The sequence below is a fragment of the Muntiacus reevesi genome, chromosome 4 (genome assembly GCF_963930625.1).
Source record: "Muntiacus reevesi chromosome 4, mMunRee1.1, whole genome shotgun sequence".
In the NCBI taxonomy this organism is placed as follows: Eukaryota; Metazoa; Chordata; class Mammalia; order Artiodactyla; family Cervidae; genus Muntiacus; species Muntiacus reevesi.
Window position 1 is genome coordinate 117,979,761 of NC_089252.1, and position 22,727 is coordinate 118,002,487.

At 69.8% G+C, this 22,727-nt stretch overlaps 1 protein-coding gene across 1 annotated transcript in view; it reads right to left on the minus strand.

The window, feature by feature from the left end:
* Positions 1 to 13,715, minus strand: part of PLXNA1 (plexin A1) — a 39,225-nt gene extending 25,510 nt beyond the window's left edge. Inside the window, exons 1-3 of the mRNA XM_065934051.1 lie at positions 13,534 to 13,715; positions 8,382 to 9,630; positions 6,999 to 7,181 (exon numbers count right to left, since the gene is read on the minus strand). Coding sequence (XP_065790123.1) covers positions 6,999 to 7,181; positions 8,382 to 9,614 — 1,416 coding nt within the window. The 5' untranslated portion in view covers positions 9,615 to 9,630; positions 13,534 to 13,715. The remainder of the gene's footprint in view (positions 1 to 6,998; positions 7,182 to 8,381; positions 9,631 to 13,533) is intronic.
* Between the last annotated feature and the right edge of the window lie 9,012 nt (positions 13,716 to 22,727).

Here is a 22,727-nt window from a genome sequence, read left to right on the forward strand (position 1 = left end):
GGACAGGACGATCACTGCCCAACATCCGCCCCCGTCTCGAGCTGCATGGCCACAGCTCAGGCGGGGGCAGCGGGACAGAGAAAGGGCTATTTGTGCAGAGGGGCGGAGGCCCGTGGGACGCAGATAGAGGGCAACCCCCCACAGGCGGGAAGCTGAGTGAGGGGCTGCTCCGAGGGGGGGCACCCCCGCTAGAAGGCAGGAGGGCAGGCATAGCACCAGCGCTGAAAGGTAGCCTAGCCTGGGACAAGCCCGGCGCTAATCAGCCAGCTCTTCCCTGCAGCTCCAGACGCTGCAAGTATTTTTAGCTGCTTTTACCAAACAAATGTATTTAATTAACGGCGAGACCCAGGGGGCTTTCCAGAGAAGGGACCCGTGGGGCAGCGTCCTGCCGGCTTGGTCCAGCCCATGGGGCTGGCTCGAGGCTGGAGGCTCCCCCCAGGCCGCATAGGGCCCCAGGCCCACCTCCACCGAGCCCCGGAAGCCCCGCTCCCTGCCCCTCACTTGCAGGGTGCGGCGGGGAGGGTCTGACTGGCCGGCAGACGCCCCTGGCTCAGGCCAGCTCCCACGGGGGCGGGTGTCCCCGGGCAGAGGCCATGGGGCAGGGGGAAGGGAGGGAGGGACGGGGGTGGGTGCCGCATTCCTGAGGGCCCACGGCCCCCCCCCACATCCGCTCAGCTGCCGCCCCGCCAGGCAGGCGGGCTTAAGTCAAACCAGACCCGGAAGAGGCTAGTCCAGCTGGGCGGTGGGGGGGTGGGGGGGGCCGGACTGGGCCTAGAGCTGCCCAAACAGCCTGGGGGGGCCGGGGAGGCCACAGCAGACCAGCCTCTGTCCCCCAGGCTGGGCCTGGAGGGGACCCCCAAGTCAGCCCCAGGCTGAGGAGGCCAGGAGTCCACCCCCTGCCCCAGCCCGGCTCAGACACGCCCTGACTGTGCAGGCTCTGCTTTAGTGCCCCTTCCCAGTGTCCCGCCCCACCCCCTCAGGGTACCCCCCCGCCCCTCAGAGTCATCCCCACCAACTCAGCATCCCCCCGCCCCTCAGAGTCATCCCCACCTCCTCAGCATCCCCCCGCCCCTCAGAGTCATCCCCACCTCCTCAGCATCCCCCCGCCCCTCAGAGTCATCCCCACCTCCTCAGCATCCCCCCGCCCCTCAGTGTCCCGCCCCACCAACCCAGGGTACCCCCCCACCCCTCAGAGTCATCCCCACCTCCTCAGCATCCCCCCGCCCCTCAGTGTCCCCCCCACCAACTCAGGGTACCCCCCCCGCCCCTCAGAGTCATCCCCACCTCCTCAGCATCCCCCCGCCCCTCAGTGTCCTCCCCATCAATTCAGGGTACCTCCCCCCGCCCCTCAGAGTCATCCCCACCTCCGCAGCATCCCCCCGCCCCTCAGTGTCCTCCCCATCAATTCAGGGTACCCCCCCCGCCCCTCAGTCATCCCCACCAACTCAGCATCCCCCCGCCCCTCAGTGTCCCCCCCCACCCCTCAGACTCATCCCCACCTCCTCAGCATCCCCCCACCCCTCAGAGTCATCCCCACCTCCTCAGCATCCCCCCGCCCCTCAGCGTCCCCCCACCCCCTCAGGGCCCCCCCACTCCCTACCCCCAGTGCAGGGGGGACGGGCACCTCCCCCCGCCCCACAGTCACTCGGACTAAAGGACCCAGCAGGCGGTGCCCGGGTGAGGAGGCCCCACAGCAAACCCCCAGAGCCAGCCAGCCAGGCCGACAGGCCCAGGCTGGACCACGGCCAGGTGGTGGGGACCGGCTAGCCGGAGGGCAGGGCAGGGTGCCGGGATGCAGGTGGCCCACATCGAGCCCTTTGCAGGTGCCCCGCCCGCCCCGGGACCCCGGGGACGCCTGCCCGGTCCTGGCCTGACTGCCCGCACCGCAGACCTGGGCAGGGGCCCCTCGGGAGAGTGCTGAACTGGGCCAGTGCTGGGCCCCAGGCCCTCCCTGCAGACGCTCTGACCCTCCCTGCTCAGGGCAGAGAGCACCGGGCTGTGGGTGTGGCCTGGGGGCGCCCACCCCAGGGGACAGGGAAGGCCCGCATGGGGGGCGCACGCCGTGGGGGGAGGCGCGGCCAGCCAGGTTCCGGAATGCCGCTGCCCCCAGGCCCGCAGCCGCGGGCTGACCGACTCCAACAGGTGGCTGCCAACAGCTGCGGCCGGAGTGTGCCTGTCCAGCTGTCCACCCGCCAGGCGCCGTCCGCCACCCACCTGCCGGCACGGGGCAGCCCCTGGCCCTTACGCACGCGAGGCTCCCCCGTTTCTGGAGGGCCCAGGGCACCGGGGCGGGGGGTCAGGGAGGAGGGGCCCCCACGCTGTGGTCAGGCTCAGCAGGGGCCCAGCCCACCGGCTGCCAGTCCTGGGGCCCCTGCAAGCCGCCAGGGTCGACTTTAGGGTTGCCAGGCAGGCCCTGAGCCCACGGAAGGGGAGCCCCGTGTCCCCAGACCTGCCCGAGAAGCCGGGAGCCGGGACTGCCGGCTGCACCTGGGGCAAGGCAGGGGAGGGGGTGGCCGGCCGCCAGCGGAGCATTCCAGGGAGAAGGGGCGTGCGGGGCAGGCATGGGGCCAGCCGGCTGGCAGGACAGCAGGACACACACACCCCTGCCTCCAGCTGCCACCCGAGGGCCACCCGCTGGGGCAGCAGGCCTGCGGAGCTCGGGGGAGACGGCCACACGGGCTGGCCCCGCCCCAACCTCCCGGCTGACAGGACCCCGGAGCCCAGGGCACAGCACACGCGGGTCCTGCACAGGGACCCCCGCCCAGGGCCGCTCCAGCCGCTGCCCCCACACCCCTCGCCATGAGGCCCTGGCCAACGGCTGCGGGCAGGCAGCTGACGGCCCGGCCAGGTCAGCTGTCCGTCCAGCCCAGAGCCAACAAAGGGTCCATTCTCCGGGCCAAGGGCGGGTGGGGGCCCCGGGGAAGACGTCTGGGCCATGCAGGCTGCTTGCCAAGGCCGGCACGCGCCCTCGCCGCCCGGAGGCAGGGGGCTGCCCAGCTTGGCCCTCTCAGGAGGGGAAAGTGCCCTGTCCCGCCCAACCCAAGACATAGCCCAAATCCTTGCTGTGAAGCGGCAGTGCCCTGACTGAGCCCTCCTGGTCTCCAGGCAGAGGACAGGGCAGCTGGCTGCAGGGCTGAGACCCTCCTCCTGTAGACACAGGAGCCAGCCTACTCCCTGCCCCCCCACCTCCCTGCCGGTCAGGCCTGAGGCCCCCGATAGGCCCGCTCCCGGACCCTTCCCATCCGACACATGCCACCTCGGCACCCCCTGCTCTGGCTGGGGGCTGGTTCCAGGCCCTTTCTGGGGTCCATTCTCAGGAAGGCCAGAAGGAATTTGATACTGAAAAAGCAATTAGCGATTTCCTCTTGGCGGTAATTAGGTAATTAAAACATGACTTGCAGGAGGCCTGATGGCTGTAATTGGGCCAGACACACCTGGTGAGGCAAGAGCCGGGGTCCCAGAAATCTCACGTTTCCTGTCCTCGATTCTCAGCACACAGACCAACCAACAGAAGCAGTGGTCCTCCCTGACCCTCGGTCTCCTCATCTGACCGCAGACAACCTGCTCCCCGGCCTGAGAATAAGAACTTCATAGCTCCTGATGGGGGGTGGTGCTTGGAGGGGGGCCCCCAAAGCTGAGCCCTGCCAGGGAGGAAGGGACAGCTGCCCGCGGAGTCTGCCCACGGCTGTGGAGGCTGCACAGAGCTGGGACAGGGACCGCAGAAGTCGCTGGGCCTCTTCTCACGGGCAGGGGCCACAGCCAGGGACGCCAGGGCAGGCAGCGGTGACCACCTGGTCAGATATCCTTGCCGCAAGCCCCGCGCCCACCCCCTTGCTTCACCCCCCCTGCAACAGCAGCTGACGCGGTGACCATACTTCCCAGAACCACTGGGCGCCCCAGGCCAGACCTCTGCAGTCTCCGCTGTCCACCACTGGATGCCCAGAGATATGTCCACCGTGCGCAGAACGTGCCCAGCCCCTCCCTCACGGCGGGGGCCCCTCTGACCTGAGAGCCCCGTTCCCGCTGCCAGAACACCTCCCGCACCCCGTCCTGCAGAGGCCTGGCTGTGAGGAGGGCGGGTCCCACGGACGCTCAGGGACCGTCAGCACGAGGCCGAGAGGCCTACACAGGGGCCCCAGGGAAGGGCTGCCCGCCCACCCGGGAGGCAGGGCCCCCCACAGCCACCCAGCTTTCCAAGAGCAGCTTCTGGAGACGAGGCCCCAAAACAGGAAGGAGCGGCCCCGTCCCCACAGCCCAGACCTGAGCAGCCCTCAGTGGGAGCCCCTTGGGGGCGCGGGGCAGCGACCAGGGCTGCCGGGGACACAGCGGTGGTCCCTCCGCCCTGCAGGACCCCCGCGGCAGGGCTCGGCCGTGTCCCTGCCCGGCCCCGGCCCCACAGCCCTGGGAGGACAGGTGTCCCCTCAGGCCCACACCGCAGGCTGGGGAGGGCGGGGGGCACCCCTGGCAGGAGTCCAGGGCCAGAGGCCCCCCACCTGCCTTGGGCACCTGGGCCGACTCGAGGATTCCCAAGGGTGCCCAGAGGATGAGCAGGAGGGGGTGGGGGGGGGCAGGTGCAGGCGGGGCTCGGGGAGGGCGGGGACCCAGGGGCACCCCAGCTAGCCCACGGCAGCTCCGCTTGGCAGCTCTTCAGTTAATCGGCTGCAATTTTACACAGCGCCGTTCAGAGGTGGCCGGGAGCCAGCCGTGTCCCCAGAGCTCCCCGAGTCGCTGTTTAAAGCCCAGGAAGGACCAGCTGTGGGGAGGACGGGGCGGGTCCGTCTCAGCGCAGCAGGCCGCGCAGAGGTGGGGGGGGGGACCAGGCCCAGACTCCGGGAACGCGGGGAGATGGGGGGGCCAGGCCTGCACTGAATCCCCAGGCCCGCCCGGCCCTCCCAGGTTCAGAGGAGGGAGCTGGGAGCCTGCGGGGAGGGGTGCCGCTGGCTGTTGGGCCCTGGACCACAGCCACTGCCGCCCCCAGGCTGGGTCGGGATGACGCGGGAGGGACTGGCCTGGGGCGGGAATTAGGAATTTGCCACCGAAGGCCAGGCCAGCGAGACACAGGCACTGGCCGGGAGCAGAGCCCCTCGAGGGGGTGGAGGCTGGAGGCCTCAGGTGGGAACTGCAGGTCAAGGAGCCTGCGGGCGCGGGGACGGAAGGCTGGGCCCAGTGCGGGGACGAGAAGCCCCTTCCCCCGCGCCCAGGTGGCCCCAGTCCCCGGGCAGGGGAGAGCGGGCAGGCCGAGAGAGAGGCCCCCTGAAGGTGTGCACCCGTCCACGCGGGGCGCGCAGGGGTCATGCCTCCACAACAGACCCCCGACCAGCCCAACTCACAGCCCGGGGTGCACCCGGCCCCCGCACTCCCAGAAAGGCCGCTGTCTGCCCTGCATGGAACACGAGGCCAGCCGGGCCGCAGCAGGCGACAGGCCCCAGGAGGCGGTGGGGGGGGGCCGGGGGCAGACGGGGGGCCTCGGCGATCACCTCCTCATTCCCAACACAGGACCTGCTCACGGGGGCCCAGCCACTCTGAGAGCTGCTCTGAGAGCCACCTTGGGGCCTCAGGTTCCCTCAGTGGGATGGGGGCAGTTGGCGAGGCTGGTACACAGCAGAGGGAGGCAGGACTGGACCAACCCGTCCTCCCAGCCTCACGGGGTGGCCTGTGGGCAAAGTCGCTGCCTGGCCAGCTGCCCACCAGCTCAGCCGCCTCCAGGAGGGGTCCCCCCGGCCCCAGATGCCAGCCTTCTGCTGGGCCATGGGCTCAAGGGCTCTGCAGGAAAGCATCCTGCAGTTTCTCCCACAGCCCCACCCCGGATGGGCTCCCATGGCGGGGGGGCAGACCCGGCTCCCCAGGGCGCCCCCTGGGGTCTGCGGGCCCTCTCCGCTGCCCCCCAGCCCCAGGACAGCGGGCAGAGCCCCGCTGGAGGCCCCACCCCCCAGGTCGGGCCAGGACAGGGGGTCACGGGGCAGGCCTGCCACCCCCGCACTGCCCCGGGCAGGAGCCCGCAGCACCCAGCACGGGGTACCCTCGGAACGGCTCCCAGGGCCCAGAGCGCATGGCTCCTTCCGCAGGTGGAGAAGCGGGCGCTGGGGGCAGGCCCTGCCCAGAGGCTGGAGAGCCAGCGGGTGCCGCACGTGGCAGGGACCAGGGGCCTGCCCGCCCCGTCTGCCGGGCACCGGGGCTGAGCAAGCAGAGTCAGGGCCCAGCCCCCACCCGGCGCCCGGGCCGAGCTGGGTCAGCAGGCAGCCTCCGCCAGCTGTTATTTCATCCACCGGCCACGCCCCTGCACCGACCCTCAGGGCTCCAGGCACCCCCACCCTCTGGCCCGGGGAACTGTCCCCACGGCAGCCGGCCTTCCCTGGGCAGGCCCCTACCCACCCAGACAGCCAGTGCTGACCCCCAGGCAGCTGCCACCCAGGACGCCCGCCCCGCCCAGCCTGGAACCAGATACAGAACCTAGAAACAAGGGAGGGCCCGTCCTACTCCCTGCCCCGCCCCCGCCCCGCGCACCCCCGCGGCCTGTGAGCTGCCCCGTAGGTGGGGCACCCCAACAGGCTCCCTGCAGCCAGGGGCGGGCGGGCCGCCAGCCTCACCCTGCCCTTGGCCCTGCGTCTCCGGGCAGAGTGCTGCCTCCGCGACACCCGATCAGGCGGGAGGGGAGAGGAGGGGGGGCTGCCCGGCTGCCCCGCCCCCGCGGTCTCCTCCGAGGTCACCTCCGTGGGTGGGCAGGCCTGCAGGCCGACGGGCCCTGTCAGCCCTAAGCTGCCACAGGCCTGACCCGCCCCTAGGCCCTGATGCCCAGCCAGGACCTCGACACGTGCTGGACACAGGGGAGCCCAGGAAGCACGGGGAGACGAGGGTCCTTGGGACCGGGCCCCCTCCCCTCAGGACATGCGGAGCAGGCGCTGGCGCCCCCAGCTCTGACCCCTGGACGGGTGCTGGACCCCCTCCCCACCACTACACGGGAACAGGTGCTGGCGCCCGGGCGCTGACCCCGCGCTGACCTTGCGGATGCGGCCGCTGCGCGTGCCCACAAACACCACCGTGCGGCCCCGGTAGTCGTAGGCGGCCACGGCGGTCAGGCCATCGTCCTTGTCCACGAACAGGGGCGTCCCCTCGATGGTGACCGTGCCGCCCAGGGGCTGGTTGAAGTCCTGCCCGCAGAAGTCGTCGTCAATCTGCAGGGGCTGGAGGGGGAGGTGAGCGGGTGAGGCCCAGGCCGTCCCGCGGGGAGGAGCTGCGGCCATGCCGGGCGGGGGGCGGCCGGCACAGCTACCGTTCCTCGTGGGAGGAACGAGGCCCTGGGAGCTGCTTGAGCAGCAGGAGCCCCGGCTGGAGGGCACCTCTGACGCCCACCAGGCACAGGCCCCACCCCCCACCCCAGGGGCACAGGGAGCGCCCGCGCCCGCTGCGGCGGGGGCACGTGGGGAGCTGGGGTGGTCCACTCAGGACAGAACAAGGGGTGACACCTAAAAGGCAGAGGGAGGGGCCGGCTGAGAGGAGGCGACTGCGGGGGAAGGAAGCAATCGATTGAGCAGGTTCCGGAGCCAACAGGGAGGGCAGGGCGGGGTCAGGCGGCTCCAGGCCGGGCTGAGGTTTGCAGGAGGCAGGGGTGTGGTGGGGTCACGGATCCTGGCTGGGGGGCCGAGGTGGGAGGGCCCAGGAGGGGTGGGAGGAGCAATGGGGGCTGTGCCCAAGAAGGGGGCACATGGAGCTCACAAGGACCTCAGCAAGGCGCCCGCCAGGCGTTTCCAGCTGCACCGAGGAGACCCGACGGGAAGACCCGAGGCCAGAGAGGGGCCAGGCGTTCTCAGCGCCGCCAAGCAAGTCCTGAGCAGTGGAGGCGCTGAGGTCCTCTGAACAAGCCCTCGCCCCCTACGAGTCTGGGGTCTCCCGTGGAAGACTGTCCTTTCTGGGGGTGGGCAACAGACACTCCTCAAAAAGCAGCTGGCCCCAGGTTGGCCCCACCAGGGCCTAGAGACAGGACAGACAGCAGCCAGCAGATGGGCACTGAGCAGCCCCCAATTTCCCACCCCCCAGGTGAAGTGCACAGCCAGGCACCAAGGCCGCAGAGAGCAGAGCCTGTAGATGGGACCCTGAGAGGAGACGGTGCCCGCTGCCCACCTGGCCCTGGTCTGGCCCCAGCTCGCCCCTTACTGGACACATACCCTGGGCGTCACCCCACATCTCAGCGACCTCGTCTGTGAAACAGAGACAAGACGCGGCCAGCCAGCGCCTAGAACAGCGCCGAGCATGAGGGCCGGGCTCCGCCACGGCCACAAGGGCACACGGACACGGTCACGACACCCCGTTTCTCAGGGGCAGGACGGCCGCAGCGCCGGCCTGGGAGACAGGCGTGTCCCCAGCCCCCGGGCTGGGGTGCTCACCGAGTTGATGCAGCCCAGCTCCTTGTTGAGCAGCCAGGGCAGCGAGAGCTTGCCCTCGCCGCGGTAGCAGGACTGGATGCGCGCCTTGATCTTCTCCTTGATGGCCCTGAGCGTGAAGAGGCACAGCACGGACTCCCGCGGCGGCTTCACGCGGTTCTTCTGGCCCTGCGCGAACACGGTGAACAGCACGTCCTCGTCCTCGGCCAGGCCCAGCTGGCGCGCCAGGGCCCAGCCCGGCCGGCTCAGGTAGGCGTCCTGCACCAGGCGGTACTCCACGCCCGCCTGCTCACAGCCGATGGGGAACTCGACATAGGAGTAGAACTTGGGGTCGTCCACGCACAGCCGCACGATCTTCGACGTGAAGAAGTGCTCGCCGGCAGCGTCCGGCGAGGTCAGCTGCGTGTCCAGCTGCAGCGTGAGGTAGTAGACGAAGTGCTCGCTGCGGAAGCTGTACACGTAGTAGATGTCGAAGGCTGGGAACTTGGACAGCGTGTCCGAGGGGATCTTGAGCTGCGAGGACACGAACTCGTCCTGGTACACGAAGCCAAACATCTCCGCGTCCTCCTCGTTGGCCATGAGCCGGCGGCTGGACAGCGTGGGGAAGTACTCGGACTTGCCGTCGATGGGTGTGCCCACGAAGAGCTTGGCCTGCGCCTGGCCGGGCGGCCCGGCGATCAGCACGCCGGCCATGCTGCCCGCCTCGCGCACGCCCGACAGGTAGTGCTCCTTGCGGTGGTGCGGCTCGCCCAGCTTGAAGAGGTCGTCCAGGCGCAGGAACTGGCAGATGCCCTGCGACGCGCTGCCGCAGGCCAGCAGGCGGTTGGCGGGCTGGTCCAGCAGCAGCAGCTTATTGACGTTGTCGGTGCTGCCCAGGCCGTGCGGGCAGGACTGCACGCTGGGCGGCGGGTAGCACTTCTCGTTGTCTTCCACCGGGCCCGTCACGTGCGCCCGCAGCAGCGTCAGGTTCCCTGACAGCTTGTAGATGCGGTTCACGGCGCCCACGTACACCTCGCCTGTCTGCTCGTGGACCACGAGGTGGGTCAGCGCCCAGTCGCTGGCAGTGAAGGTGCGGAAAGGGGGCTGCGGACCCCCGCCCGCCCGGGGCGTGGCCCACAGCAGCAGCAGCAGCGGGATCAGCAGCAGCGGCAGCGGAGCCCGCGGGCTCAGACGTGGCAGCAGCATGACGCGCCGGGGCCTCGGGCCGAGGCGCTCGGGTCCTGCGGGGCCGCGCATCACGGGAGCCTCAGCCCTGCGGGGAGGAGGGACAGGGCGCGTCACCTTCGCCGTCACTGAGCTCCAGGGCCCATTCTCCGCCGGGATGTCCCACTCGTGGGGCGCGGCACGGCCTAACCCTCCGGGAGATGCCAGAGGGGCAAGGGAGAGCCCCTCCCCGCCTGCAGTCCTGGGAGCAGCTATACTGAGCCCCACACCACAGCAGGCAGCGCGGGCCACGCGAGCTCCACCGCTGCCCGGGAGTGGCCAGGGGAGAAGAGAGGGACCCAGGACCAGGAGGTGGGCGACAAGACCTGAGCCTGCCCATGCCCCCCGGGGAGGAAGGCTCCCAGCTCCAAGCTCCCACGGTGGTGACCGCCTCTCTGCCCGAGCGCCTTGCAGGCTGGACGATGCTACTTGCAGGTGGTAGAGGACACTCCTGTGGCCCCTGCAGAAGGCGGGGCTCCTCGCCGGCACGCTGGGGCCTCACGCCCTGCCCACGCCCCCAGCCCTGATCTCACTCTGAGGCCCCGCCCCCAGTCCTGCACTGAGATCCCGGCCCCGCCCCCTCTCTGAGGCCCCGCCCCCAGTCCTGATCTCTGAGGCCCCGCCCCCAGCCCTGCACTGAGACCCCGGCCCCGCCCCCTCTCTGAGGCCTCCCCCGCAGCAGGGCAGCGTGCACCTCCCACCCGCAGCCAAGGCTGCCCCTACCCCAGGCGGGAGGCCCCCGGACCCTGCGCCGGTCCTGTTTCCTCGCAAACAACCTCATCTCCCCAAAGCCCGGCAGCTGGCAGCCGCACTCCAGGTTAGTGTAGCCTCTGGGGCCCGCAGCCACGAGGTTGACCGGGTCGCCGGCCGGGGTCTCCCCGTCTGTGCAGCGGTGACCAAGAGGCTCCTCTCCCGGGTGACAGCGAGCAGGCCGGGGACCCGCTCAGGGTCCCGCCTCAGCTGTCCCTGGATCTGCGGGCTGAGGGCGGCAGTCACGAGCTCTCCAGCTGTCTGCGGCCCGAGCTGCCCCCAGACCCTGTCCCCACCAGCACGAGAGCTGCCTGAGCCCCAGAGGCCCGCTCAGGGCCTGCCCTTGTGAGTGAGTGACGGGGCCCCATCCCAGCCTCACTCCCCACGCCCTCTTCACCTCAGGGCTGCTGAGCCCGGAGAACTGAGCGGGCCGCTGGTCAGCACCCGCGGGTGACGGCTGAGGGCCTGAGGGGGCACGCTGAGCCCCCAGAACGGGGGCTCCGGCCAGCACCCCACAGGAAGGGCACCAGGCCGGGCTGCCGCAGGACCCTGCCCGCACGCTGTCAGCCACCCGCTCACGCCCCGCCCAGACGTCCCCAACAACTAGGGCCGCCAGGGACCTCCCAGGCAGCAGGGAGACCCGGCCCCCGCCCACAGCTCAGGAGCCCAGGGCAGAGCAGAACCAGAGAACAGGCTCCTTAGCACTCGGCGGGCCTGGGCTGCGTGCTTGCGAACTCCAAAGAAAACATGAATCACTCACCGTTTATCAGTTCAAAGCAGGCCTGCAATTACAAGGGGCTGGGCTCTCCCCTCCTCCGTATAATTATACACGTCCTAATGCAATTACGGGCCCTACTTTTTATATTAAACAGGAGGGACCCAGCTGAAGAAGCGCCATCCAAACTCCAGCCTGGCCGGGGGCCCGCTGCCCCTCCCCCAACAGGGCTGCCCAGAGGACCAGTCAGGGGTAGGGGGCTGCAGCCAGGAAAAGGGGTCCTGGAGACCACCCCCTCACAGGGGCCACTAAAGAGAGCTGGAGGACTCCCCCTACCCGTGAGGAACCGGGCCCACGGCTCAGAGAGACCCAAGGTCACCCAGCTAGTTGTGCACACTCCTACAGGGACCTGGACTCCCACGGGTCTCTGCTCTGCCCAGGAAAAAATGCATTCATTCCAGAGCGGCTGCTGGGGAGGGCCACGCCGGCCGGGGGAGGGGAGCCCTGACAGATGCGAGCTCTGGGCCTGCGCTGGGGTCTGCGGAGGCCCTTCCACCTGCTGGTCAAGGACCGGGCCCAGCGCTGGCGGGGGAGGGGCACCCCGGGAGCAGAGCAGCAGGAGCAACGGCCGGGGTGGAACCTGCTGGACGCGCAGAGGGCAGCGAGGGTGCCCGCAGCGCCAATCAGAGCCAGGCTGGGAGGGAGAAGCTGCCTGGGGCACAGGGCTGGGTGTGCCGACGGGAGGTGAGCAGGGCAGGGAGCGGCCCGGCGGCCTCCACGCCCGCACAGGACCAGCTCAGCCGTCTGCCAGGGCGTGGAGAGCGCGCCACCCGCTTCTCTCCCGGGCCCGCGGCCACCGCTGCTCCGCGCCCTGAGAAACAAAGGCCCTCAGAGGCTTCTTCCCAGAGGGACTGCCCCAATCTTTCCCCCCGCCCCACTGGCCAACTCCCCAGCCACATCTGGACCCTCGCGGGGCTCGGATAGCTTGAGGCACGGGGGACGGAGAAGACACGGCGTCCTGCCCAGGGGTGCCTTGTCGGTCAGCAGCCGGCACCAAGAGCTGCCCCGTCACCCCACCTCCCCCACACAGGCCCCTGGAGGTGGTCCCAAGTCGCCTGCTCCCCTCCAGGCCTGTCTGAGGGAGCTGGGATCCGGGGCACTCGAGTCCTGCTCCTCAGGAAAAGTGCCTGTCTCTGGCTCCCCCAAGTTATCCTCTCCTCCCGACCCCATTTCACACCCGGAGATGTTCCTTGGGATAAGGAGGGGCTTACAACACGCCAACCACGGCAGAGCCAGCAAAGGGCAGTCAGCTTGGTTCACAGCTCTCATCTGTCCCCCACCCATAAGCACACAACCTCAGCCACACCAGGGCTGGCCAGGCCTCTGCAGCGCCGTCTCCTCTACCTGAAATGCCCACTCGGGAACTCCCGGGCCCCCTCCCAGGCCGACTTGCTGCCAGGCCTGAAAGAAACCACTGGCTTCCCAGTGAGCCCCTGGCGCAGCACCCGGTCTCCCCTGCACACCGCGAGTCAACAGGGCACCAGGGGACCTGCCTGGGCGAGCTCCCCAGGGCCCGAGGAGCCAGGCTCTGCCCACTCCGAGCAGACCCTGAGAACCCGCCTCGGCTCGGAAAGAGGTGGGGCAGCGCGGAGGGCCGCACCGCCGGATCCCAGGCTCGGGGGCTGAAGGCTCGGTCCACGTCCCCCAACACACACCCCTCTTTCTTTCAAGGGGCGTGGCCCCAGCACCCCACAGATGAACCAGGGGCAGCTCCGGGCCCTAAAGGGCCGCCAGAGCTCCTCTCGCCCCCTTCCTGGGCTGGCCCTGTGCTTTCGGAACGAGCGTGGGTCCCCGGAGTCGCAATCCCCTCCCCGAAACCGCCCGATCGCGCCCCGCGACCGCCAGCCCCGCCGCCCACCAGGCCCAGGGACGCGCAGGAGCTCTCGGAGCGGCCACGGGAAGCGACTGACCCTGAAGAGGCCCCGCGCGGGGCGGCGAGAAGGCCGGGCGCGCGGCTGGCGCACCGCCCCTCCCAGCCCGCGCGGGCCTGCGGGCCTGGGCGGACCGGCGCCCACTCCGACCCCGCGGGCCTGCCGGCGCCGGACGTCCAGCGCGCTCCGCCGACCCGGGCCGGCCGAAGGGCCCTCCCGGCAGCGCTGCAGCGAACTTTCTCCCCGCCCGGCTCGGAGGAGGCGGCGCGGCCCGCGAGCTCGGCGGGCAGGGTCCCGTCCCGGCCGGGCGGGGACGCGCGGGCTCAGTGCCGGCGCCGCGGCCGCGCCCGGACACGCGTGAACCAGGCGGCAGCCGCAGGGACACGCGGGGGCGCGGAGACGCGCGCCGCAGCGCCCCCCGCCCCGCGTGCCCCCTGCCCGCGCTCGGCCGCAGCCGCTCGGAGGCCGGCCCGGGGCCGCCCGGAGCCCGGACCCCCGCCGGACCACCGCGGGACCCCCGCCCGCCCCGCCGCGGGGAAAGTTGAGCCCTACTCACAGGCTGCCCCGGGGCGCGCCCGCCGCCCGCCATCGCCGCTCGCCGCCCGCGCCGCCGCCCGCCCCTGCCCCGCCGCGGGGCCGCCGAAGCCGCGCAGGCCGCCCAGGCCGAGGCCGCCGCGCCCGGGCTCCGCTGCGTGGCCGCCGCCGCTGCCCAGCATGAATGGGGCGCCAGGCGCGCGGATGCGGACCGGCCTCGCTCTCACCGCCCGCGGAGCGCCGCGCGCATGCGCCGCCCGGGGGGCCGGGCCGGGGCGGGGCCTGCGCGGGGGCGGGGCCTGCGCGGGGGCGGGGCCGACGGCGGCCTCCAGGGGGCGCTCGATCCCCGCCGCCTGCCTGGGCCCACCGCACGCCGCAAAGGGCAACACCGCCTCCGGCAGCCGCTGCCCCAGAACCGGACTCAGATGCGGCCGCGATCCACAACGGCGGTCTCGGCCCGGGATCCTCAGGGGGCTGCGGGGCGCGCGGCCCGGGAGGAGGCCAGCGGAATGGGTGCGGGGGCTTGAGCGAGGCGCTCGGTGCGGCGAGTGGGGTCCGGGAGCCGCGCCGGGCGGGGGTCGCGGGGCAGGTCAGGGGCGCACGAGGCGGGGGCCGGGACGTAGGAGCTGGCTGGGGCAGGTCAGGGGCGCGCCGGGCGGGGGTCGCGGGACTAGGTTGGGGGCGCACGAGGCGGGGGCCGGGACGTAGGAGCTGGCTGAGGCAGGTCAGGGGAGCGCCGGGTGGGGGTCGCCAATCCGAGCTCATGGTCAGCAGGGCTGGGGCCGTCCCCGTGGCCGTGCCCCCGCAGCAGCGCGCGCGCCCCGGAATCGTCCGAAGGTGAGTCCGTGGGGGGGCACCTGGTCAGCGCGAGGCGAGGCGGCAGGAGCCGTGGGGACGACTGAAGGGCCCGGGGCCGGAGTGCTGGGGGACGAGCTGAGGCGGAGCCGCAGACGCCAGATGGCCGCGAGCCAAGCGGTCACCCGCAGGAGAGGGACCCTGCAGGCCCCGGGGACCCCTGCCCCTCCCCACCTCGACGGGCTGAGTCCTGGATTCCGAGCTGCTGTTCTCCATCTCCTGTGGGTCTGGTATGGTATGTCACGCTTGTCGCCTGCGGAGTGACATCTGGGGACGTGGGGTCGCAGCCTGCGTGGTGGGGGCCCGACCCTGGCCGGAGTCCCTGGAAGGTGTTTGGATCCCAGCGTGGCTGGTTGCGCGCAGCGGGCCCACCCGTTCTCAGAGCCTGCCTTGGGCCCGCACCCCCCTCACTCAGCCTCTGGAGTGACTCCTGTCACCTGTGGGCCCCTCCCCGAAGGACCCCTGACGTGACACTCGGCCTCACGCAGGGCCATCCTTCCAGGCGGTGGATAAGGCAATCCAGACAGCAGAGTTGGTCGTCTCTATGACCCTCGGCCACCAGCGTTCTTCAGCCTGTCAAAAATAAAGGAAAATAGGGGTCAATGTGACTACCTTCGTGTTGGTTATTTTTGTTCATTAAAAGTTAGCAGAGGAAATACCAAGGTAAGCCAGGCCTTGGGACAAGACATTCACAACACCTGTACACTTCACAACAGCCGCGTAGCCAGGATGTAGGAGGGACCCCCAAAAACCAACGAGGAAAGGCTGCAGTCCATCGGGGACCCAGAACAGAAACCCCAACACAGAGCGCTGGAGCAAAAATGGCAAAAAAGTGTTGCTCCTGAGAGCCCTGCACGGTGGGTCTCTGCCCCGGGGGATAGTCTGGTGCAGATGGAGAGGGGAGCAGAGCGGGGCGCCTTGGGGACTGGAGGCTGCGGCCCAGGCACCACCACCCGCGCGCCCCCCCCCTCCCCCCCGTCCCCTCACATGGAGGGAAATGAGTCAGCGGGCACTGGGCTCTTCCTCCTTGGGTTTCCTGTGTGGGTTTCGCTTCTGTTGCCACTTGAGAGGGCAGGCAGTGTGTGGGGCTGTGGGAAACAATTGCAAGAACCAGAATCAAATCCATTGGGGGTGGAGGGGGAGCACTTCCAAATGTGCATGTTCCTTCGGGACTGCTTCTGCATTTCTATCTCAGAGCTTTGTGCAGAAGCAACTCTGGGGGCCTCTCCGCAGGGGTCGGAGGAGGGAGGGGCCCTCCTGGACAGATCCTCCAGGGGATCGCTTCACAACCTCCCACCCCACTCCCACGGTGCGTGCACACGTGCGCACGGAGCCAGCCCTGAGTGTGCAGCGTCCTGAGAGGTGAGCGCTGGCCGCCACTGGACACGCAGGGTGGCTACAGTTACTGTCGCCTCTGGGAAGCCCACTCTGGTTGCTGGGTGGGACAAGGACGGCAGTCTGCCAGGGGCAGCGTCAAGGAGATGCAGACGGAGGGGCGTGCAGAGAGCTGTGTCCCAGAGCAGGAGCAGGGCTCACCAGGGTGCAGGCCCTGAGGGAGGCCTCCCTCCCCAGCAGGCCCCGTGGTCGAGCGGACGGGCCTCACCTGATCTGAGCTCCCAGGGCGTCAGGGGAGCCGCAGGGGGCAGGGCACGCTCCCCCCACCCCTGGGCTCTGCTGCCCAAGGTCACGCCCCTGCCAGCCTCTGTGCCTCGTGGCCTTGGCAGCTCCGGGTGCTCCCTGCCCAGCAGGTCCGGGAGGAGTCCCAGAACGGCCCCTTGTGAGTGGGCTGGATCAGGGGCCCCCACGGACCAGTCACTGCAGCCAGGAGCAGAGCCTCCCGGGGCCACACTAGCGCAGGGAGCTCTCGGAGCGAGGGCGGCTTCGGGGACGGGGTCCCCAGAGAAAGCCCAGGTGCAGGCATTAAACGAGCTGCTGCAAGTGAGACAGACAGGGCCCCAGTCGGCCGCCGGCCTCCTCCTCCCCCGGGTCCACCAGGCCTGTGCCCCTGCTATGCCCTCAACCAGGGGGCCCCTGCTGCTGCAACCTCTCAAGGCCCAAAGTGCCCTCCGCCTCCAGGAAGCCTTCCTGACAGCAGCTTCCTTGGGTTTCCTGGCCCACTTGCAGCCAGTGGTGGTGAGTCTGGGCTCAGAGTCGCCGTCCTTGTGGAGGCGGCCAGGTCACTGTCAGCACCATGCTATAGAGAAGACAGGAGCAGAGCCCCTGCCTGCCACTCCACAGACGCCCCTGAGAGCCATGGGGCTCAGGGTCACCTTGTCCTGGGGCTGCAAAGTGAGACGGCTTCAGGGGACAAGTGGGTGACCAATGTAAACAGGGACATAGGCTGGCTGGCGGGTTCCTGCCCCGTGGAAAGCAGGGACGTAGCATCGGGCAGGGTGGAGGGAACCAGCGGGAAGAGCCCAGCCAGGGTCTGCAGCTGGCATAGCATGCACTAGCCCCAGGGGCTCCTGAGTGGGTGCCTGTCACCCTGGGAGTCACAGGCGGCTCACAGGGGACGATCCTTGGATGGCTGCCCTCAGCAGGACCGTGGCCTCCACCCTAGGTGGGGCCCAGGGGTGAGAACCGGAAGCAGCTCCAGCCCCCTCGCTGTGCTGAAATTCCCAGGAGGCGGCACTCCCACCCAAAGTAACCGGCAACCCGGTTGCCCATGTCCATTGGGCCAGAGGAGGCCAGCTGTGAACCCAGGGTGGAGAAGCAGACGGGGGTCCCAGCCCACAGCCCCCAAACGTGCAGGCCCACAGCCCCCAAACGTGCAGGACCACACCCAAGTCGCCGTCAGAGCAGCACCGGGGAGCCAGCCTGGGGGCACAGGGCCAACTGATGCCAATGTGCAGGTGACGCAAGGGAGCAGCTGGCAGGGCCCTCCGCCCCGGAGGAATCAGGGAGAGAGAACCCGGGGCTCCGCGGGCCTGCGTCGCCATTCCTGCCATCAGAGATCTCAGTGTAGAAGGGCCACGCCTGGGACAGCCACGGCAGGGACGCGGACACGCGGGCAATGATGGGCACCTTCGCTGAGCGTCAGACGCACGCTGGATGCAGCGCTGGACTGGGTGCCCCAGCGGGCATGCCGTGGCAGGAAGGCGGTGGGCAGCACAAAGGAGAGGCGGAGTCTAGCGCCCCCAGCATCACGTCCACGCCTGGAACTTCTCTGAAACGACAGCTTTCGGGGCTGCAGCAGGTTCTGGGGGGTGGTGTCAGCCGAGCGCGGGGCCAACTCTACATCCCTGTTGTGGTGACTGTTCCCGGAGCGCTCTTGTGGCGGGGGACAGGACACACGCCCGGCGCGGGCGTCAGCACCCACGCTGCAGGACAGTCCCGGGGCGTGGGCACTGGGGCTTGGGAGAGGGTGCAGGCCTCTATCCTGCCCCAAGGAAGTCGTCCCTGGAGACGACGACCACTTCCAAGTAGGCAGGGGACGGGGACCCTCCACGGCTGCCCCTCCGGAGCAGAGCTGTGCCCAAGGCCTCGTGGCCAGACAGGCTGGACAGTGGACATCCCGCCAGTGGAGACACCCGAGGGGTCCGGCCCACCACCCCTCCTGACCGCGTCCCCGTGACTCCAGTCTCCCAGCACGTCACCTCCTTGGAGACGCTCCCGACTAGAGTCCCAAGCGCGCCGATGTCCCGCTAGTTCACACGTTGGGTGGGGGGCGCGGGGGAGGCGGCCCAGGATGCTGGGAGCCTCGACCCAGGCCAGGGGGCCAGGTACCAGCCCGAGTCCCCACTCTGCTGCTGAGCCACACAGCTGGGCAGGCCGGCCCCCGCAGTCAGACCCAGATCCCCTCCCGGGCCTACCCCACACACCTCGGTGGCTGCCGCCCACGGGCACAGGGGGTCTCGGTGTGGGAGCAGCGGTGGAGAGAGGGAAGCTGGAGTTTCTAGGGGGGCTTTGGAGCCACACTTTCTGGGGAAACCCTCCCTGGAGGAGGCCTCTGCACCCTGGGGCTCCATGTAGGACAGCAAAGGCTTCGGAGGCAGAGACTCGGGGCCCCAGTGTTCGCAGCTCCGCTCCCGCCAGGGCCCCACCCTTTGAGTCTCAGGGTCACTGTGAAGGTCAGAGGACTCCCCAGCTGCCTCAGCCTGCCCCTGCCCTGCCGGCCAGCAGGGAGGGGCCGTGAGCGTCCCCCTCCACAGTGGGGCCCCTTCCTGCCCCCCACGCCTCATCACAGGGAATCTCTATGATTTCCCAAATCTACCGCAGGCTCCGCCAGCAGGGAGGGGCCGTGAGCGTCCCTCTCCACGGCGAGGCCCCTCCCTGCCCCCCACGCCTCGTCACAGGGAAACTCTGTGATTTCCCGAACCCACCACGAGCTCCCCATGTGATGCTGTTCCCCGTCCCCATGAGGTCACCCTGCTGACCTTGCCCAGGGCCCTGGCCCGGCCCCGCCTCTCCCAGGAAGCCTCCCTAAGCCCTGCCCACCAGCTGGTCATCAGCAGCCCCAGGCCCGTGGGCTCTGGACCTGAGTGCACGTCAGCACCTGGGTCTCCTCCATGCGGCGCCATCGCGGGGTCCCTGGCAAGGAGAGTGAGGAGCAGACAGGACCAGCTCCCCGTCTCCTGTGTCCTTGGAGGGGAGGGCTACGGGCAGCCACGCCATCTCCCACCCCGGGCACAGGCCCTGCGAGGGGCAGGGGGCGGCAGGGAGAGCCAAGACCTGGCCACACCACTGCCTCGGCCCCACGCACTGCGGGGCAGGCGGGGCTCTGGGAGGACAGATACCAGAGGTGGCATTTGAAATCTCCAGCAGCTAGAGTGAACACCAGAGAAACAGATGACGGGAACAGTCCTGATGAAAACCAGGCTCCACTTCGCTCAAGGACACTTTCACTGATGCGGATGTCTGCTTCAGGCACGGCTGGCTCCAGGAGCCCAAGCAGGTCCCTGGGCGTCTGCCTCTCAGCTCCACCTTTCTGCGTGTGCATTCTCGGGGATGACGAGCCCGGCAGCGCACTGGGCCCCCTGGAGTCATGTGACTGACCCTTCCCAGTGCTCACTGTAAGGGAAATGCCCGGGTGCCGGCAACCCCCCTGGTGTGAAAGCTGCTCTATAACCCTTGACTCCTGAGAGGTCTGGCCTCTTGGGTTTCTAAGCAACTAAAACAGGGCTTTTAATTTTTAAAATATTACACTCATGGTGAAAAAAAAAATCCAAGTGGTGCATGAACGAAGCCCCAGGAAAGGCCACCTCCCTATCGGGCCCCCGGTCACCTCCCAGGAGCGCGGGGTCCCCAGCTCCTCGCATCCTGGCAGAGACTTGCCCGGGATGCCCTGCCTCTCTGCAGAGACGACCCCACAGCAGCCCTACCCCAGCCGCCTTCGCGGGCCCCCGTCTCCCACTATCAGGTTTCGGAGATGGTCCAACAGGGCCACCTCGGAACCCATCACCCTCCTGGAACCCAGCCCGTGAACCGGCCCCGGGAGCCGCTCTGCAGTGTGACCCGACAGGTCTGTGGCTGAGAGGGCGGATTCCGCTGGACGCCCGCAGGCCTCAAACCCCCAGAGGCCCGGGTGACGGCCCTGCTGAGGCCCCACGCTGGACCCAGAGCAGGAGGGAACTCCCCAGAAGGCGGGCGCTGCAGGCCCTTCACGGGGCCTGAGGGGGAGCAGCGTGGCCGGGCCCGGTCCCCGTGTCTGAGCCCCTCGATCCAGCCATGCTGACAGCTTCCTCCCGGACTCCCCGTCACACAAGCCGGCGGCCCCTGCCCACCTGTCCGCTCGAGCGGGACCCCCGTGCTGTGGGGTCCAGTCTACCCCGACCCTGCACTCCAGATGGCCTGGGGTGTCACCCTCCCTCTGTGGGCCTCTCGTGGGCACCCGCATTTTGAGTCTGAACACTCATGTAATCAGTCTACCTGTTCCACAGCTAAACCCCAGCAAACACGTCTTCATAATTAGTTGATGTTTATTTACCGGGAATGACCAGCCCGTTAAATTTAACGAGGCAGGTTGTCAGGTACGGAGCGGAAGTTTCTTCCTCGAGCGGGACCCAGACCTGGCGGGCTGGCTGCTTCTCTGGCTGTGGGCAGCCCCCACTCCCGGCCTCCGGCCCCCCAAACCCTCTGGTTGCCCCACATCCCCCCAGCAGGCTTCACGTCCCCGCTGCCTGCTGGGCAGGTATGACGTCCTTTGCTCGAGGACGTCAGTTCTGCGTGTGGGTGCCCACGGGGCCGGCCAGCCAGCGGGAAGCGAGGGCAGGAGCCCCCAAATGCGGGCGCGGGACAGCACTGCCATGAGCCTCTGGAGGCGGGGGCGGGGGTGCTACAGAGGCATCGCAGTCAGTCAGGAGCAGAAAGCAGGTACATAAACCCCAGCCAAACAGCATGACCCCGAATGCATGGACACGCGGGCCATGAGCCAGGCGCACCCCCGCCCGTCCCGGGGCCGGCCCGTGTGTATGGGCAGCCCTGTCCCTCTCCACGACTGAGCTTCTGAATGGATCCCCGAGCTCCAGGCTCAGGCTCCGCGGGCCTCATGGCCGCGGAGCTGGTGGGCAGAGCCCGTGTGCTGCCTTGTCGCCCACGCCATGATCAATGCGGGAAAGGGGGGCTCTGCTCCCCGGGGAGGCCTCTCCTAAGCTCCGCGGCCACGACGGAGGCCCCAGGTCGGCACTCAGGACCACAGGCCTGGGGCACGGATGGGGTGGGGGGTGCCCTGGGACTCCTGGGAGGATGGGAGCGTGCGGGGCGCCCATCAGGAACTGACCCCAGGGCTGGCATGGCCCACGAGGGAGGGCGCCGGGGGCGGGGGGCAGCTGGGCACGTGGCCTCTGTGCCCACTCCAGCAGGCGGTTCTGGAGTGAAGCTCTTTACTGGAGGGAGCGGACTCAGGTCACAGGCCGCACGCTGGAGTGGCCGGAGGGGCCTGGGCGGCAGGTCCCCTGCCCTCACCCTTGCTGAGCGCTGACCACGGCCACCCATCACGGCCCCGAGACGCAGCTGCCTCCCCTGGGCTCTGCCTCCCCGGTCACTGCCCGCCCCAGCCGGGGGGCGGGAGCGTCCCGCTGGGGCGCACGTGGGGCTCATCGGGACGCCCGCTCCGGGCTTTCGCTCCTCCAGGTCCTCGGGGACCACCTCCATGGGTTCGGTCTCCGTCTCAGCGGTCGGGACTCTCTGGTTCCTGGCTGGACCCTGGACATCCCAGCCGGCGTGTCATGCCGACCCCAGTGACCAGGTGGGATGGGAACCCACCCCTGTGGACGGTCACACGCCAGGACCTGGGCCCAGCACGGCTGCCCTGGGCCCTCAGCCATGCCGCCCTCCCACGCCCTGCTTCCTGCCACGGATGGCCACGTGCAGGGCCTGGAGATGCGGGCCCACACGCAGGCTCAAAGGCACACACGTGTGCACGCACCTCCCCACACACCAGTGACACTCGGGGGCACAGCCTGCAGCCACCCTGGGGGTAGGGGGAGCCTGGGGAGCCTGGGGAGCTGCTGGGGCAACAGGGAGCCAGGGCAGGAGCACGCGGAGGCACGGCCGGCCGAGACACGGGCACACGCTCGCAGGCGTGCACACGCGGACGGTGCACACAGGCCCCTGCACAGCCGCAGCGAGCCTGCCGCCGGGTGGGAGACCTGGACGCTGGATGAGGCCCTGGGCAGCAGAGGCTTCTGCCGGGGCCCCAGGAGGGCCGTGGGGGCTCCCGCTGAAGGGTGGCCCCAAGGCCACTCAGGCTCCATCAGCTGGGACCTGCGACCCCCGCTGACCACGGGGATGGCCCCCCGGGCACCCTGCCGCCCAGCTGGCTGCTGCGGTCCTGCTCGTCTGTCCCTGCAGAGCCGGGGATGCCGCCCGGGTCTCTGGGGGGCGTCTCCTCAGCCCACATGCAGCTGGGCAACCCACCCAGCCCTGGATGCTGCCCCGCCCCAGTCCCACACCCAGCCGTCACCCCGTCACCCCCGGCCCTCATCTGCGGTCCCCTCCCCACCCCGTCGCCCCCGGCCCTCATCCCCAGCACCAGCCGTCACCCCCGGCCCTCATCTGCGGTCCCCTCCCCACCCCGTCGCCCCCGGCCCTCATCCCCAGCACCAGCTCACCCGGCCGAGAGTCAACCTGGTCCCCCCTCCCCATTTGTGTCCAGTCCTGCCAGTTCCAGCCCCGGGCTCGGCCTGCTCTGTCCCCTGACCCACCCCTGCCCTCCCGAGGGTCACCGGGACCTCGTCTGTGAGGCCCTCCTCAGGCTCATTCGAGCCCCACTCCTGCAAGGCCAGGGCGACGCCGCTCAGAGGGGTGGACCCTGACAGTCTCTGCAGGAGGCGCCGGGGGCGGGGGTGCGGGTGTCCCTCGGGGCCTGGCCCGGGGCCGCGGGGGCTGCGTGCACACGAGGAGGCAGCCCAGGGAACCAGG